This window comes from Macaca fascicularis, chromosome 15, assembly GCF_037993035.2.
Source record: "Macaca fascicularis isolate 582-1 chromosome 15, T2T-MFA8v1.1".
In the NCBI taxonomy this organism is placed as follows: Eukaryota; Metazoa; Chordata; class Mammalia; order Primates; family Cercopithecidae; genus Macaca; species Macaca fascicularis.
Window position 1 is genome coordinate 45,230,238 of NC_088389.1, and position 16,932 is coordinate 45,247,169.

Consider the following 16,932-nt stretch of genomic DNA (forward strand, 5'->3'; position numbering starts at 1 on the left):
AAAGGCGTCAGCTTTGGTGCCAGATGCACCCGGGCCTCATACCGGCTCTGCCATTTGTAAACTTTGGCACTTAAGTTCCACGCTTCCCCTGACCCCGGGCCCCCGTCTATCACATGGGAACCGCCACACTGGCAGAGGATGGCTGCGGTGGGACATAAGTCAGCTGAGGGGTTGGGGGGGTTCCGCCTGCTCAGACTGGAGGCACCTGGTCTTCTGCCCCACGCTGAGGGTCCTCACTTGCCAGAAGGGTCTGGAAATGACAGACACCAGGCCCCACTCTCTGGTCTGCGGAAGCTCCGTAAGTAGAAGTCTCCCTGCTACCAGTTTACAATTGGCATTCTCACTTCGCTACCTGTCACGTCTTTCCCATTCCAGAACATTCACCATCCTGGTGGTTCTAAGAGCTGTCCAAGGTCTACAGCCTTCAATAGGTTTGTCCAGAGAGCCCAATTTCCACCTTCCTTCTGCTCTTCTCTCAACCAGAGGAACACCTCTGTGCACCTTTCCACTCCCAGTCACCTCCACACGACACACCCACTCTTCCCACACCAATGCCCCACTCCCCTCCATGCCCATGCCCCCCAAAACACCACACCCGCCCCCCACACACATGCCCACCATGCGACCTCCCTACACACCACGCGCCCTCCCTACATGCCACACACACCCTCCCTACATGCCATGCGCCCTCCCCACACACACGCCATGTGCCCTCCCCACACACACACCACGCGCCCGCCCCCCTCCACACCGACACCACAGGTCCCCTCCACGTGGCCCATCTGTCCTCACCTGCACTCCAACACCACCCATTTAAACTTCTTCAGCTGGCACTGCACACAGGATGGGGCTACTTGTGAGTCAGGGCCTAAAACAGCACCCTGCTTTTTTTTTTTAACCTTTTGAAGATAACTAGGAATTTTGTGAAGCCTTCTCCCTGGCATCCCTTCTTTGTTCTTTCTGGAGCTAGTTATACCGACTGTATTAGCACTGAAAAGAGTCCAACATGGAAGACAGGAAAAGGCAAAAGCTCCCTCTCCATTACCCTCACTGTCATTCGAGGGTGCAGATGCTCCCGGTCCTGTTCTAAATGCAATTCTTCAGCCTCTCCTCATCTTCTGTAAGAGCTCTGATGCCCTCTACCTTCCATGGTGGGTTAGATTCTAAGGTGTACACCAGGTTGTGGCCCAACAGGTCCAGCAGAAGGCAGCCAGCCCCTACTACGTAAGTGCATGTTGCTTCTCCAACCTCACAATTAACATGGAGAAGGCCAAGTCTCCAAAGCTCCATCTGCCTGGGAATCACCACCTCAGTGTCTGCTAAGCTTTCTCCAGCCTTAGCCCAACCACAAAGCAAAACTTTGCATTCTCGGACACCACCATTCTTCCCCAGCTCCAGAGGCCTCCGCACCCTCTGCCCTTAGCACGCGCTCCTCCAGCCCAAGACGTTCTAGGACTCCCCTAAGAGGATCACCCCACTTTGAAATTTACAGGGAAGGTCGTGGAGACAGGTGAGGCCACTTCCTTACCCTGGGTTACAAAAAAGTGATCAGATTTTGATGCCCCTCCATGACTCCACAGAAATCAACTTTCCCTCATTATCTGGAGCAAGTTTTTCAGGTTTCGGTTTTACCTGACAACGAGGTAAGCCCCCAGACTCCCTCGGATCTTCTGCTGGCCATGCCCATACCAGGGGCCCTCTCCTCCCCAGCACTCCTGCGACAGTCCCCTGAGCTACCTTGCTCCCACTATCAGTTCCCAACAGACCTGGCCGAAGCCCTGGGATAGAATCAGCCCTAACCCACTTCTGAATTCCCTGGCTTTTTAAAAAAAAAATCTCGTCAACAGCAGCTCTGGCTTCATGAACTCACAACCCCATCAGGCAAAGCACAGCAAAAACCTTAAGTTGCTCATTTCCTCAGCATCCACCAAACCTCCTGATGGGCTGTTGGGGAGGACAGGTGTGTGGAGGGGTAGGGAGGCAGGGGAAGCTTGAGGACCCAGGAAACAATGTCTAAAACATTGTGGTCAGAAAAGGGACTTCTTAAAATATGTGACAGCAAACCCAGAAAACAAAGTTCTCCAGCCACATTCCTACTGCAGCCAGTGTGGACACAGGAGGCTCCTCCAAGGGAGCGTCTGTCACGACGTCAAACACTACTTCTGACATCAGACACTACGCCAAGCACCTTACGGCATCACAACAATCACGTGTGTGAGGCAACGGAGGCCCGCAAAGGCTGAGGAGCAGATCCAGGCAAGCTGGGGCACAGCTGGGCTTTGAACCCAGGGCCCTCCGATTCTAAATCCCGTGCTTGAACCGTGCCAGACTTGGACAGGCTGCCAACTGCACCCTCCTCTGCCCACCAAGGCAGCTGCTGCCCCAGACCCAAAGGTGGCAAAGGATTTCTGCTGCCGCCACTGTTACGTTACACTCACTGGCACACCACCATGACAGTCCATTTTGTCTTTAAAAATAACAATTGCTAAATAAGTAGCAAAGTGAATGTGGCACGGTTCAACATCCCACCAGGAAGAGAGAAGGTGAAGACGGCCTGGCCACAGTGTGCTAGGAGAACGCAGGTGTGTGTTCAGGACTGACTAGTCATTTTCATTGACGGGGAGGAAACCCTCGGCCTCTGGTAGAATTCCCGTGGCCAAGAGGATGAGCCATGTGGGTAAGTGGAGTCCAGGAAGGCGGAGAATGGCAGCAGCCAAAGATTTCCACAGCACGGGGAGTTGACAGGAATCACCCAGACCCACAGGAATGTGAGGCCGGGAGCCCTGGCAGGCAGCTGTGGGGTATGAGGGCGCCAAAACCAGTGTCTCGCTCTGCTCGAGACTGCTCCAAGCCTGGTGTGTGCTTCCAGCAGCCAGCAAGCCAGGCATGCTTAAGACTTAACTCGGCCTATTATTCCGAACCTTCAGCTCCTAGCTTTGGAAACGAATGTGTCCTGTATAGGGCTGAACATATTAAATAACAGTATCAGCCTCTGAGAAAGCTTGTATTCAGTGCTGAGCTTGTACAGATGCTATTTACAGAACCACACACATGATGTCTTTATAGATGCAGAATCCTCGGTTTCCAAACTAGGCCAGTGGCAGAACTTGTTGGTTCTCCTTCCCTCCCTAGCCAGGAAAAGTGACTTCTATTTTTCCTTCAATATGTAACTGACACATAAAAGTATATACACTCCAGGCATATGACGTGATGATCTGATACATGTACAAACTGTGTAGTTATGATCACAATCAAATTAATGAACACATCCATCACCACCCACACTGTGCATGGAATACCCAGGATTTTGCTCACCTTATAACTGAAAGTTTGTACCTTTTGACCATGATTTCCCCCATCCTGAGTCCTGGCAACCACCGTTCTATTCTCTGTTTCTATGACTTCAACTTTGTTAGATTTCATATATAAGTGAGATCATGCGGTTATCTGTTTTTCTGTGAATGACTTACATCTTTACATTTGCGGGCTAAATGCAAACTTTTAAAACATATTCAAACAAATCATCCTATGTCATCCCTTTAAATCCCTTCGTTGAAAGGAAACTTTTAAAATATACACAAATAAATCATCCTAAGTCATTCCTTTAAATGAGACCGAGACATGGCTCAGCAGATGTTCCAGAATATCACAGGCCAGTTCAGGACTCGTCAGTGGAGCAGGCCACAGGCAGGCAGAGGGCAGTTGTGAGCATATGGCTGCATTTCTGCTGTCACCTCCCTTATGACAGACAAACAGGATGGAAGAAGGAGAACAGCTGTGGCAGGAGGAACCAGAGGGAGGGTGCCAGCTGCATACGCTGGGCCAATGACCACAGTTCCAATCCTCATCATCTGCCTTTCTGTAGATATATGCAGCCTTTACGCTCTGGTGTAGATCACTACCGGTGATGCGGGAATTAACACAACAAACGTGCACAGGATGGAGAGCCACTCGGCATCAAAGAGGCTGGGCAATTTGTCCAGCTCCTTTGTGCCTCATTTCCTCACCCATGAAACAGGGAAAGAACAATGTCTTCCCTCTGGGCCTCAGATGACCACTGCAGTGATCCTGTGATGCAATTAACATTAAAGACACTACACAAAGCCAGGGTGTATCATTTCTGAGGTGTGAGTTTCAAATTCCAAAGCTGGTTCCTTTCCAGGTATGTCTTGGCATGGCGGCGGCAGCAGGAACCACGGCAAAAGAGGAAAACCCCGCAGCTCTGATGTCAAACCATTTCCCTGAAATGCGGGTCCTTGCTATTATCTTACCAATGTTCTCCACCCTCACCCCCCTCTTTGAAAACAAATACACCTTCCACTTACAAACCAAAAAGAGGCAGAGTGATGGAATGGTACGTGGCAAGATTCTAAAGTCAAACGGCAGGGTGCCATCCTAGCTCTACCAGCGCTAGCTGTGTGACATTGGGCCTTGGTGTGCTCACCTCTCAAATGGGGATAACAAAGCTACCTAAACCTCATGGTTGTGGTATGGAATCAATGAGATTTTACACATACATGCACATACACACACACAGCTGTCACCTCGCTATCTGGTGGGGTGGGGTGGGGATTGGTTCCAGGACTTCTGAGATATCAAAATCTGTGAATGTTCAACAACGGCCCCTTATATAAAGTCATGTAGTGTTTGCATATAACAAATGCACAGCTTCCTGTATACTTTAAATCATCTCTAGATTACTTATAATACCTAATACAACATAAATACCTTGTACACCATTGTTATACAGGTTGGGCATCCCCAATCTGAAAACCCAAAATACCCCAAAATCCAAAACCTTTTTTTTCTTAAGATGGGGTCTCTCTACGCTGCCCAGGCTGGGGTGCAGTGGCCATTCACAGGCGCAATCATAACACACTACAGCCTCTAACTCCTGGCCTCAAGGGATCCTCCCACCTCAACCTCCCCAGTAAGATGAAATACGGACCTGCACCACTGTGCCTGGCTCAAAATCTGAAACTTTTTGAGGGTCAACATGGTAGAGGTGGGCAACTCCACACCTGACCTCATGTGATGGGTTGCAGTCAAAACTTTGTTTCATGCACAAAATTATTTAAAATATTCTATAAAAGTACCTTTAGGCTATGTGTATAAGGTGTATAAGAAACAGAAATAAATCTCATGTTTAGACTTCGGTCCTGCCCCTAAAATAGCTCATTATGTATACACAAATATCCCAAAATCTGAAACGCTTCTAATTTTAAGCATTTGGGATAAGAGACAGGCAACCCGTACTGCATTAGTTTTTTTTCCTTGTGTTATTTTCTACTGTTGTATTATTATTTTTTGTTTTTTTTCCCCCAATACTCTCAATCTGCAATTGGCTAAATCTGCAGATGTGGAATCCATGGATCTGGAGGGCCAGCTGTGAGTCTGTGTAGAGCAAACGTGCAAGAGACAGTGAGAGTGCTTAGGACACTGCAAGGGCAAGCACTTGCATATTGGCCATTATTACTCATTTTTAATCCTGGCTCAGGGAAGAGAAAGACAACAAACAGAGTGACCAATACAACAGATGCATTTTTACAACTGTGATCCTCTGTCTAGACCCAAAACAGAGAACTGCCTTTGCAATACTTACAACTGAGGAAATTATGACAGTGAGAGAGATCAGACCTAACCCATTCCATCTTGCTTCTAACCTTTAAGCTGTCCTTGTTCATTTCTGGGCGTAGGATGAACTAGCCTTGAGAAGGAATTCAGTTTATGGTTTGACTCTGAAACAATACTGATAATAGCCCTTTCCTGAAAAGACCTCCTTCTTACCTGGCGACCAGTCTGCTTTTGCAGGATTAACAAATTAGCTACTTAGGCGGATCACGAGGTCAGGAGATCGAGACCATCCTGGCTAACACAGTGAAACCCCGTCTCTACTAAAAATACAAAAACTTAGCCGGGCGAGGTGGCAGGCGCCTGTAGTCCCAGCTACTTGGGAGGCTGAGGCAGGAGAATGGCGTAAACCCGGGAGGCAGAGCTTGCAGTGAGCTGAGATCCGGCCACTGCACTCCAGCCTGGGTGACAGAGCGAGACTCCGTCTCAAAAATTAAAAAAAAAAAAAATTAGAAATTAAGGTCTAGGGGTCATGCGGCCTCTGGCTCCAAGAGCCTAAACCTCCCCAAATTGTTCCTGGAGATAACATCACTACTGTAAAACCTAAGATCAGGGCTTGAGATGTTCTGCAGACCCTGCACTCAATGGATCAGCTGACACCACCCAGGTGGTAATCTGGCTCAACCAGTTCTGCAATGCCACCGAGGAGCAGAAGACCCCCAAGAGAACCTCACTTCCACCCCCTATATTTCCATCTCCAACCTGACCAATCAGCACTCCCCACTTCCTAAGCCCCTACCCACCAAATTATCTTTCAAAACTCTGATCCCCAAATGCTCAGGGAGAATGATTTGAATAATAGTAAAACTCCAGTGTCCCATACAGCTGGTTCTGCATGAATTACTCTTACGCCATTACAAATTCCTTGTCTTGATAAATCAGCTCTGTCTAGGCAGCGGACAAGGTGAACCCACTGAGCAGTTACAAACACTGGAGCCAGAAGGCATCCTAGACAAGCGAGACTAGTGCTGCTCGAACTCTGGGGAGTAAAGGGCCACTTTTTGTTGGCTTTTTTCCCCCAATTCGACCAAGTTGTAGTCCTGCTGTGCAGAACCAGCATGCAGCTTGCTCCACGCGCAACTCCTCACGCGAGTTTAACACGCTCGTCTTGAGTGTTCAACACAATGTGTACAACTGGTTCTGCAGCAACATCAAATTCCTATAGAAGTTTCCAAGTGCTTCTATACTTTCCTCATCATGGATTGTAGAGTTTGTGGGCCTATGAACCACACTTTGAAAGCACTGATCTAGGCTATTCTTTCCTCCTCTCTGCAATGCCATTCTATGGAGCAAGGAACTGCTGATGAATGGCAGAGCTGTTAAGTCTTTAAAAAAAAAATTAGGCCCAGGAAACAGTAGAAAACTCAATCCCAAGTGAACACTAGGAACTCGCAGAAGTAGGACAGAAAAGGGAGTGAAAAAGGGCAACTTCATCAACGTAGCCCAGCCGGCACTGACCACGCGTAGTCACACAGATCTAGAGATGAGAATTTACTTAGCACCAGCAGGGAGACCACAGCTTGGCAGCCCTTCCCAGGTGGCTTCCCTGACCTTGGGGCGGTCTTCCTTCCGCAGAGCCACAGCTTCCAGTTTGGCTTCGTACTCTGCTTGAACTTGGTCCCTCTTCTTTAATACACTCTGTGGGAGGCAGAGAAGAGAAGCATGTAACACTGAGTCCACAAAGGGGCCTCCCACCCCCAGGTGATTGCTGCTTTTCCCCCACGCCTCCCCAAATTGAGGCCTACCCCGGGCCCAGCCACGTGCTTCTAGGACAGTCTGGCCATGGCAGAAACTCTGGAGGAAGCAGGGGAAAGGAGGGAAGAGAAGAGAAGCACTCCTGAGGCTGGGGTTTCTAGTAAAGTAACTAAACCCTGATGCTGAAAGGAAAGAAATTCTAGGAAAAGGCAAGTAGGGGAAACAGCACCCATCCATTGTCGCACTGCTGGGAGGACTCTCCGCTTCACTGTGTGCAGCCAGAGCCCAACTGTGCAGAAATGTGGAGCTTTGCAGGCTACAATGCTAGATGTTCTCTGAAATCTTAAAGGAAAAGTCTAAGACAACTCTTCACTCTTCAATTCAGTGAGTGGACCCCTAGCGGACTGATCTGTTCATTGAATCATTCATTAGCCACTTACTAGTCCTCTACTCTGATCCAGGTGTAGAAAGAGCAGAGAGATGCACTCCCTACCTGAGGGGTTCAGTGTGACAGAGGCTCAGACACAGTATGTGTCTGTATGTGCTAAAGGGGCTACACATGTGCAAGTCCAGAATTCCTAGAACCATGCAGCCAGCCCACCAGAGTGAAGGGTCAATGGGCCCCATGAGAGCCAGCTCAGGATGGGACAAGAGTGAGGCAAGCCAGGCACCCGGAGTGCAAAACGTAAGGAGACACTCCCTCTTTGGCCCATGTAGTACAACGCTGGCAACTGAGAGTGAATGCCCCCATAAATCTGTGCCCAGGGCTCCCCTCACTTCGTCTGAGCTCTGCTGCTATGAACCCACTAAGCAAAACAGAAAAGCTTCTAGCAGACCTTCTAGAAAAGTATCTGTTTCATCAACGGGTTTCTTTTTCCTTCCTTTAGTAGAATCACAAGTGGCAAACCAAGAGTGATGAGACCTTTCTTTTCCACTAACTCAAAAGAAATAAATTGCTATGAAAGTTTCTAATCAGGCACTTTCCCCATAGGGGACCTTCCAGCAGAGTGTGGAGTCAGGGCAGGAAGGAGTCACCCCCTGGCTAAGCACAGGCACCCCGTGTCCCTGACTGTGCTAAAATGTGACAGGCAACTGAAGAGTTGAGAGTGCTGCGGGTTCAACCTTTTAATGGAATGTGTCAATACGGGGAACCTCAAGTCTTCCTCTGAAAAGTTTGCTTTGAGAAGTATTTTATCAAGAAATGAAAATGAGGTTAAAATTACAATAATTTTCCATCAATTGCCACTCAGCTGTCTCCTAAGTGCCCTGACATTTCCTCCCCACACTCATTCATCTTTGAATAGGAATATTTACAGTGCTGTTCAATGGAACTTTCTGCTATAATGGAAATGTTTTATAACCTGCACTAATTCAGGAACCACTGCCTCCTCGTGCCTACTGAGCACATGAAACAAAGCTAGCAGGACTGGGGAACTGGGTTTACATTTTTATTTCATGTTACTCTTTGAATTTAAACTTAAAAAGAGCACATATGGCTAGTGGCTACCATACTGGATGACATAAATCTATAAAGTAAAAAAAAAAAAAAAAAAAAAAAGTACTTTGTGGACTTCATATAGCCCAAAAAATAATCTAAATCTATTGGTCTGGTACCATCAGTAGTAAAAATCCTCTTCTCTATGGACGTGCAAATGTGGTTCCCCAAGGTGCAATGGAACGGCAGGGTGGGGGCTGTGCAGGCTGCTTACCACTGGTGTGCACTTCCCTTCACAGGACGCCTAGCACCTTACTGGAAAAAACATCCAGTACCACATATCCAGACTAGCGCTTCCAGGAAAGAGCATGAGTTGTCCCAGAGACACACACTCTGTCAGTGTGGCAAGAACCTCCTAAGACAATGCCAGCACAGCCTGGGGGTTCCTGGGGGCACTGCTGGGGTTACAAGACCCCTGGGACTGTGAGGGGTTGGGGGGAGATGCATCAACCCCACTCAGCTACAATAGTCCAAAAGCGTCTCCTCTCCCCATGCCCAAAACAGATGAGGGAGTCTGTAGATCCAGCCATATCCCTCCCCAGTAGGATTTTTACTACTGATGGTACCAGACCAATAGATTTAGAATTTTTTTTTGGGCTATATGAAGTCCACAAAGTACTTTTTTTTTTTTTTTTTTTTACTTTATAGATTTATGTCATCCAGTTAGCCTGGGCTTGCCCTGGCCCACAGGAGAGGCAGGGTCTCTGTCTCTCAGTGTTTTCCAGCGTGGCCAGAATGCTGCCCTCTCGCGCAGGCTGACTGGAGGATCCACCCTAACAGCCCTGCATCGCCGGACAGCACAAAAGGCTCCCAGCAACCCTGCAGAGGCGAACGCGCATCATCCCTTTTCTACAAATGAGGAGACCAAGGGACGGTGGCAGGCCCTGTTCAAGGCCACACCTGGCTCATGGCACAGCAGTGGCTCATTCAGGCTGTTTCCAGTATGTGGCTTCGCAGCTGGCCCACGATCCAGCCACGCTAAAGGTTGGACAATGTGTTCTGAATCAAGACAAACTGCTGACGACCACCACCCTCACTGGGACACCTTTGCACGCTGTTGGTGATGTTCTGAGATGATGGGTCCCCAGCCCAGTCTCTATTGATAAAATTGGTCAAACCAGCCTGTGGCTCTGAGATGAGGCCCGAGCTGGCAGTGGGGTAAAGAGGCCAAGAGACCAAGCCAGCGTCTGCAGAGAGGCCCCTCCATCATTGAATGACAAGCAGAAAAGAGTCATCATCTGAACTTCTCACGGAACTTTACAGGGATCGGCATCCCATGGATATGACACATCAAAAAGGCGAAGGGCACAGTGAGAATTTCCTCCTCACGCTTCACGCCACCTGCCCTCCTCTACACACCCATCCCCACGCTGCTTCTGCCCTGCCTTCATACATCTTCATTCATCTAGCCAGGGATGGGGATAGAGCAGAGAACAAATCACAAAACCATGTGGAGCTTATATTCTAGAGGAGAGGCAGACAAGAAGCAAGTAAAATATACAGTAGGTAGCTCTGGGTATTAGGAGGAAAAATAAAACAGGAATGGAAGGTAAGTACCAAGGGTTTGGGGAAGGCAAAATTGTACATAGGGTGCCCAAGGAGGGCCTCACGCTCACAAGGTGACTTTTAATTAGAGACATGGAATAAATTCCTCTCGGACACTTATTTTTTTAAAACATTAGAACATTTTGTTGCGATTTCAAGTGGTCCTAATAATCTGGAACTTTACTATCTCTATTTTCCAGTGAAGAGAAGACAAATGACTTTTTCTTTTTTTTGAGACGGAGTCTCTCTCTGTCGCCCAGGCTGGAGTGCAGTGGAGCGATCTCGGCTCACTGCAAGCTCCGCCTCCTGGGTTCCCGCCATTCTCCTACCTCAGCCTCCCCAGTAGCTGGGACTACAGGTTCCCCCCTCCCCCGCCACCACGCCCGGCTAATTTTTTTTTTTTTTTTTTTTGTATTTTTAGTAGCGACGGGGTTTCACTGTGTTAGCCAGGATGGTCTCGATCTCCTGACCTCGTGATCTGCCCCTCTTGGCCTCCCAAAGTGCTAGGATTACAGGCTTGAGCCACCGCGCCCAGCTGACAAATGACTCTTTAACAAATAAATTACAAGGAAAAATAAATGGACAAAGAAGGATTTTTTAATATTTAAGAAACATACCAATCAATGTATAGATCCTGTCTGGATCTCAATTTGGAAAAATAAACAGAAACTGTGTCTGAGACAAACTGGGAAATCTGAACACTAACTGGATATTTAAACATAATTAGGTAGTCCTTAAAAAAATGCTTGTATTTTAGAGATACGTACTAAATGTTTCTGTATGAAATAATATGATTTCAGGATTTGTGTTAAATTAAACCACGGGGTGGGAGTTGGGAGCAGCGTTAGAGAGAGACAGAACCAGATGAGTCACGAGTGGGCGACTGCTGATGCTGGCTGGGATCCGCGCAGGATGGCTGGGATCCACATGGGATGGCTGGGATAGATGGCTGGGATAGATGTTTGAATTTTTCTATAATAAAAAGGCTAAACAATAGAAACATCCCATAGATGACATCTGTCATCCAAATGTTTGTAACAAATTAATAACAGTCATTAAGAGGTCTATAGTTACGTCATCCATGAAATATTAATCAAACAGCCTTTATCTACAAAAACAAAATGCTTAGAAGAGTTGGATGACAGATGCATTCTGTGGTTTGGCTTTCAACATCTGCACTGGATTTGTCCCAAGAAAGACCACAGTGGTCAGTATCTACAGGAAAGCGCAGCGTCCCTTCCCCACCCCCAGACTCTTGCACATGTCTTCCTCTTCCAAGGCTGTGGGCTCACAAACTATGGGAGGGGGAAAGGCAGAAAAAGAGCCCCAGCGCCAAAGGTCAGCAGCTGCCAAAAAGCCTCTTCAAGCCCACCAAGTTTTTCAGCTTCAAAGCTTTGTGGAAGAGGGACGCTAGGATGCAAGGCTGGAAGAGGATACCAAAGCAGCAGGAACAGCTCAGCCCCCGGTAGGGTTCATATTCCTGAAGGCCAGGGCTGACGACCCAAGACCCAAGTGGAATTCATGTAGAGTAATGGGTGTTCACTAACAAAGAACAAATGAGAATAAAAATAAAATACCCACATAGTCCTGCGGCTTAGGGAAGCCCTCTAGAAGGGCACTTTCCTGCAGGCAGGAAAATGAGTCTGATTTGGTCCTAGTGATAGCACCAGCTCCGGTTAAATGACTGAGTTCAGGTTACCCCTTTCAACATGCTCCTTTTACACACTCATTCTATGGAAACCAGGACCACCTGTGATTTAGATGTCCTGGGGCAATGTTGGTAATACTGAAATCACACACTACCCCCTCATTTTAAGAGATATTTTTACATACAATTTGGAAAATTTAAAGGAGGGGGAGAAGTCATACATAATCTCATCAGGCAGAACAACCAGTGATACATTATTTCTTCCCTTCTGGTCTTTTTCCTTGAATGGCTTCTTTGATACTTCCCATTTCTGTTTCTCTGCCTGCACGCTTGTTATTCAGATGGTCTAATCCTCTAATTTTCATATTTTTTCCTCCAATTCTCTTTTGGTTTTTTTCATATGTGACATTCTTAACTTTTTCTTCTAACTCTTCTATTAATTTTTGTATTCCTATCATGGTTTTAATTTCCAAGAGCTCTTTGTTCTCTGAATTTTTAAAAATTATTGTTTTATGGCAGTGATATCTTCTCTTTTGGAAAATATTAACAATTTTTTTTTGTGGAAATGTTCTTCTCCATCAATGTTTCATTCAGTAGGCTTTTTCTTCTTTGTTTTTACTTCTGATATTCATATTCAAATCTTCCCTTACATATCTGGTGACCCTTATCTGTCCACCCATCCAAGAGGGAAACTCCATGGAAATGGATTGAAAGCTCTCTGCACAGAGGGCTTGTTGACATTCTCCACAGGAGACTCGGCTGCGTCCTTTCACTGAGGAACCACCCTGGCTCTCCACCGCCAGCCAATATCCGTATCTGTGGGTCACTTCTCTTGGCCCATCCAGATTTTCTAGAAAAGGCTCTTTTCCTCCTTGCATGGAAGATCTAAGGCTGAGAGCCAAGCAGGAGAAGAGTCCCAACATCACTGAACACCCTCAAGTGTGCCTAGAGTCTCTTGGTCCAGAGAGGCCCCCTCCAGAGAATCAACCCCCAGTTCTGCCAAAGTGGAGAAGGAAGTGGCCCCTGCGTGAGCAGAGAGGAGAGGATCGGAAGCTAGGATTCTCTTTTTTTTTTTTTTTTTTGAGACAGAGTCTCGCTCTGTCGCCCAGGCTGGAGTGCAGTGGCCGGATCTCAGCTCACTGCAAGCTCCGCCTCCCGGGTTTACGCCATTCTCCTGCCTCAGCCTCCCGAGTAGCTGGGACTACAGGTGCCCACCACCTCGCCCGGCTCGTTTTTTTTTTTTTTTTTTTGTATTTTTTAGTAGAGAGGGGGTTTCACCGTGTTAGCCAGGATGGTCTTGATCTCCTGACCTCGTGATCCGCCCGTCTCGGCCTCCCAAAGTGCTGGGATTACAGGCTTGAGCCACCGCGCCCAGCCGGAAGCTAGGATTCTTAAACAGACTCTAGATTTATTCTTCTCTTCAGCTCTACCTCAGTCCCAGAGGGGCGTGGTGCTGCCAACTCTTGACCTTTTTGGAGGGTTCCACGGTGTAAACCAGGTGACTTCTCAGTTTTTTCCCCCACTGTCGGTTTCAAAATCAGCTTGAGTCATTTAGTACTTACCAAAATTGTACTGCTACTGCCTCCTTGCCTGTTGCCCTTGTCTGTGGGCTTGTGACTTTTTTTCAAAATCCTTTTAGTGTCATTTTGGTGAAGTTTAAATGTGTATTCAGTCTGCCATTACTGGGAATCTCAAGTTTTCATTTTAATATTTTTCTAAATCCTTTGAAATCATGTATATTTCACATCCTGCTTCTTCACATTATTTTAGCTGCAAGAAATTGGCCACTCTGTATAATCTCTTTTGTTCAGGAAAGGGGACATTTTTTCCCTGACAACTCAATCTTCCAGATCTTCATTTCGGTTTTGGAAAGGCACCGGAAATGGCCAACCTACAGCACCAACTGGTCGCGTTCCCGGAGCTTGACTCATTAGCGCCACCTTGTGTCCCTGTGGGGAAGAGGTGGGGAGGCTGAAGAAACCTGACAATTTAAACCGGCTTTTGAAAAGGACTACCCCGGAATGTTGTCCAAGTTATCTCCAACTGGAAGACAAACTTTGTCTTTAAACCAAAACTTCTGCATCCACATCTCACACTTGTAATCTTGATTACAAACAATGTCCATATTATTAAATCCAACAGATATATTTTGCTGCTTCTTAAAACATTTATCTTGGCTTCATGGAGGCAATCCTCTACTTCTTCCCTCCTGCCATACCAACCCTTCCTTCGTGGGCTCCTTTGCTACTTGTTCTTTCCTCTTAAGAAGACAGACCAATAAATATTACCACGCCACAGGCGCAGGCCTTGACACTCTACGCACCTCAATCACATCTCCTCATATGATCTCCATCGGTCTCAGAGATTTAAACAGCATTCATACACTAATGACTCCCAAATTTCTATTCCCATTCTGGACTAACTCATAACCAACTGCCATGACATCTCCACTTTAATGATTAGGGGGCATTCTGAACTCCACATGCCCAAAACAGTGGACTCCCAACTGCTCCAACCTGTTCCTCCCTGGATCCTCCCCGTCCCAATAAACAGTACTGCTATCCACCCAGCTGCTAAAGCCAAAAACCCCAATTCCTTTCTTATTTTGCATCACTACAGCAGCAAGTGCCATTGGACTGTCATCCAAAATATACCCCAAATCCACCCACGTCTCTACCACTGCAGTCCAGGCTCCACCACCTAGTTTTCTGCCCGTGGCTCCCTGTGACAGCCTTCTCAATGGCCTTCCCAACCACCACTCTCATCCTCTACAATCTATTCTCCATACTGTAGCACCAGTTGTCTTCTAAAAGTAAAAATCACATCCTGTCATCTCCCCGCATAAAACTAAATGGCTTCCCTTCTAGTCCTTAGAATAAAGTCCAGACTCTTGCTAGCCTTTAAGTTGGTCTTTAAGATGCTACTGCATTTGGGAGGCCAAGATGGGTGGATCACGAGGTCAGAAGTTCAAGACCAGCCTGACCAACATGGTGAAACCTCTGTCTCTACTAAAAATACAAAAAATTAGCCGGGTGTCGTGGCGCGCACCTGTAATCCCAGCTACTCAGGAGGCTAAGGCAGGAGAAATGCTTGAACCAGGAGACGGAGGTTGCAGTGAGCCGAGATCACGTAACTGCACTCCAGCCTGGGCAACAGAGTGAGACTCTGTCTCAAAAAAAAAAAAAAAAAAAAAAATGCCACTGCAGGACCAGGCTCCTACCTCTCTTTGACCTCACCGCTTACCACTTACTCCTTTGCTCACCGGGCTCCACTCACACCAGCTTTTCTGATCTGCAAAGACTCTGAGCTCATTTCAGCTTTCAGACCTTTGCACTGGCTGCTCCCCTCTACCTAAAATGCTCCATCCTCTGACCCTTGCACAGCTCATTCCCATATGTCATCCAAGTCTCCAGCCACAGCCTTCTTCATCCACTCTTACTTCAGACCCTCATCCCACCCCAATCATTCACCAAGACCCCTGAGATAAGCATGCGCATTGACATAAATCTCTTAAAAATAAGATGTACAATGTGCAATCATTGTATATTTGTAAGTGTTGCAAATTTACCAAATTGTCCAATTCGATTACGTACTTGCTGACCACCTTCTATGGATAAGGCAGTGTGGGAAATAAGATGGTCCTGCCCAAATCTTCATGAATAAAGCTTCTCCAACACTTGGCCTGGTCATGACAACGCTAATACTCAAAAGGCACTGCCAGAAAAGTGGTGAGGACTTCAAAAGGGTCTCTTTCAGTCCATCGCTACCCTAATTTCATTTTACATACACACAGTTTACAGAATGTGAAATCCTATATAAGGGCTCACCTGTGGATGTCTGCAAGGTATTTAACTCGAGTCTGGGCTTAAGGGTAACTAACCTTTGTACCCTCCTGTCCCCCACACACATAACCTTGTGACACATGCCTTCAACTGTCTTTCCAGTACAAGCTGTTCTCATTGTTCACGGCTTAAACTCACATTGTTCCATTTGTTCTGAGTGCCTTGATAATGACCCTATTTTTCTATGCTCTCTGCCTCCAAAGGGAACAGAACATATCTAGCCACAACTGTCCTGAAAGAGATACAACTAGAGGCCAGGCTTGAAAAGCCTGAAGTCACCCAGTTTGCCTCTTGGCAAGTAGTAAACACACAGCTACAAGCTGATTGGTCACTAAGGAGTATAGTCCTGTGGCCATGCAACAGAGAAAGATTTACCCACAAGGGTCTGTTTCTTCGTGTCAACCATGAGCAAATGAAACAGATGATCCTAAACGCCCTTTCGAACTCAGAGAGGAACCCCAACCACAGCCCCACCAGGACAGGACTTAGATGAGCCCTGGCATTTTCCCATCCAGGGATGGACCAGCCCTCCACCATGTCAAATTCCTAAGGCACAGACCACTACCTCCAAATGATGAAGACAAACATTCACCATTAGGTTCCCTCAAGGCCATGATGAAGATAGACTGACAGAACCTCACCACACCAGTAACTCCTCACCAAAACCAACCTAGGACTTTCTCAGCTCTGAGGACCATTCAGCAGCTGATGAAGAATGGGCCACAGGCCTGATGTGGGGGCTCAGGCCTGTAATCCCAGCACTTTGGGAGGCCAGGGCGGGCAGATCACTTGAGGTCAAGAGTTTGAGACCAGCCTGGCCAACATGGTAAAATCCCATCTCCACTAAAAATACAAAAATTAGCTGGGCGTGGTGGCATGCACCTGTAATCCCAGGTACTCGGGAGCCTGAGGCAGAAGAATCGCTTGAACCCAGGAGGTGGAGGTTGCAGTGAGCCAAGATCGTGCCACCGCACTCCAGCCTGGGTGATAGAGCAAGACTCCATCTCCAAAAATAAAAAGAACAGGCCACAGCCAGGCCTATGGCAAGTCCTCTGCTCCATGTTTAGTTTCCATAC

The 16,932-nt window shown here is 47.3% G+C and overlaps 1 protein-coding gene across 3 annotated transcripts in view; it reads right to left on the reverse strand.

The window, feature by feature from the left end:
- SNX30 (sorting nexin family member 30) overlaps window positions 1-16,932 on the reverse strand; it is a 125,840-nt gene that overhangs the window by 19,334 nt on the left and 89,574 nt on the right. For 2 of the 3 annotated variants that reach the window (XM_005581045.4, XM_074016801.1), the window contains exon 7: window positions 7,183-7,269. The exons of the other annotated variant lie outside the window; for it this stretch is intronic. In XM_005581045.4, coding sequence (XP_005581102.1) covers window positions 7,183-7,269 — 87 coding nt within the window. The remainder of the gene's footprint in view (window positions 1-7,182; window positions 7,270-16,932) is intronic. 3 annotated transcript variants of the gene reach the window in all.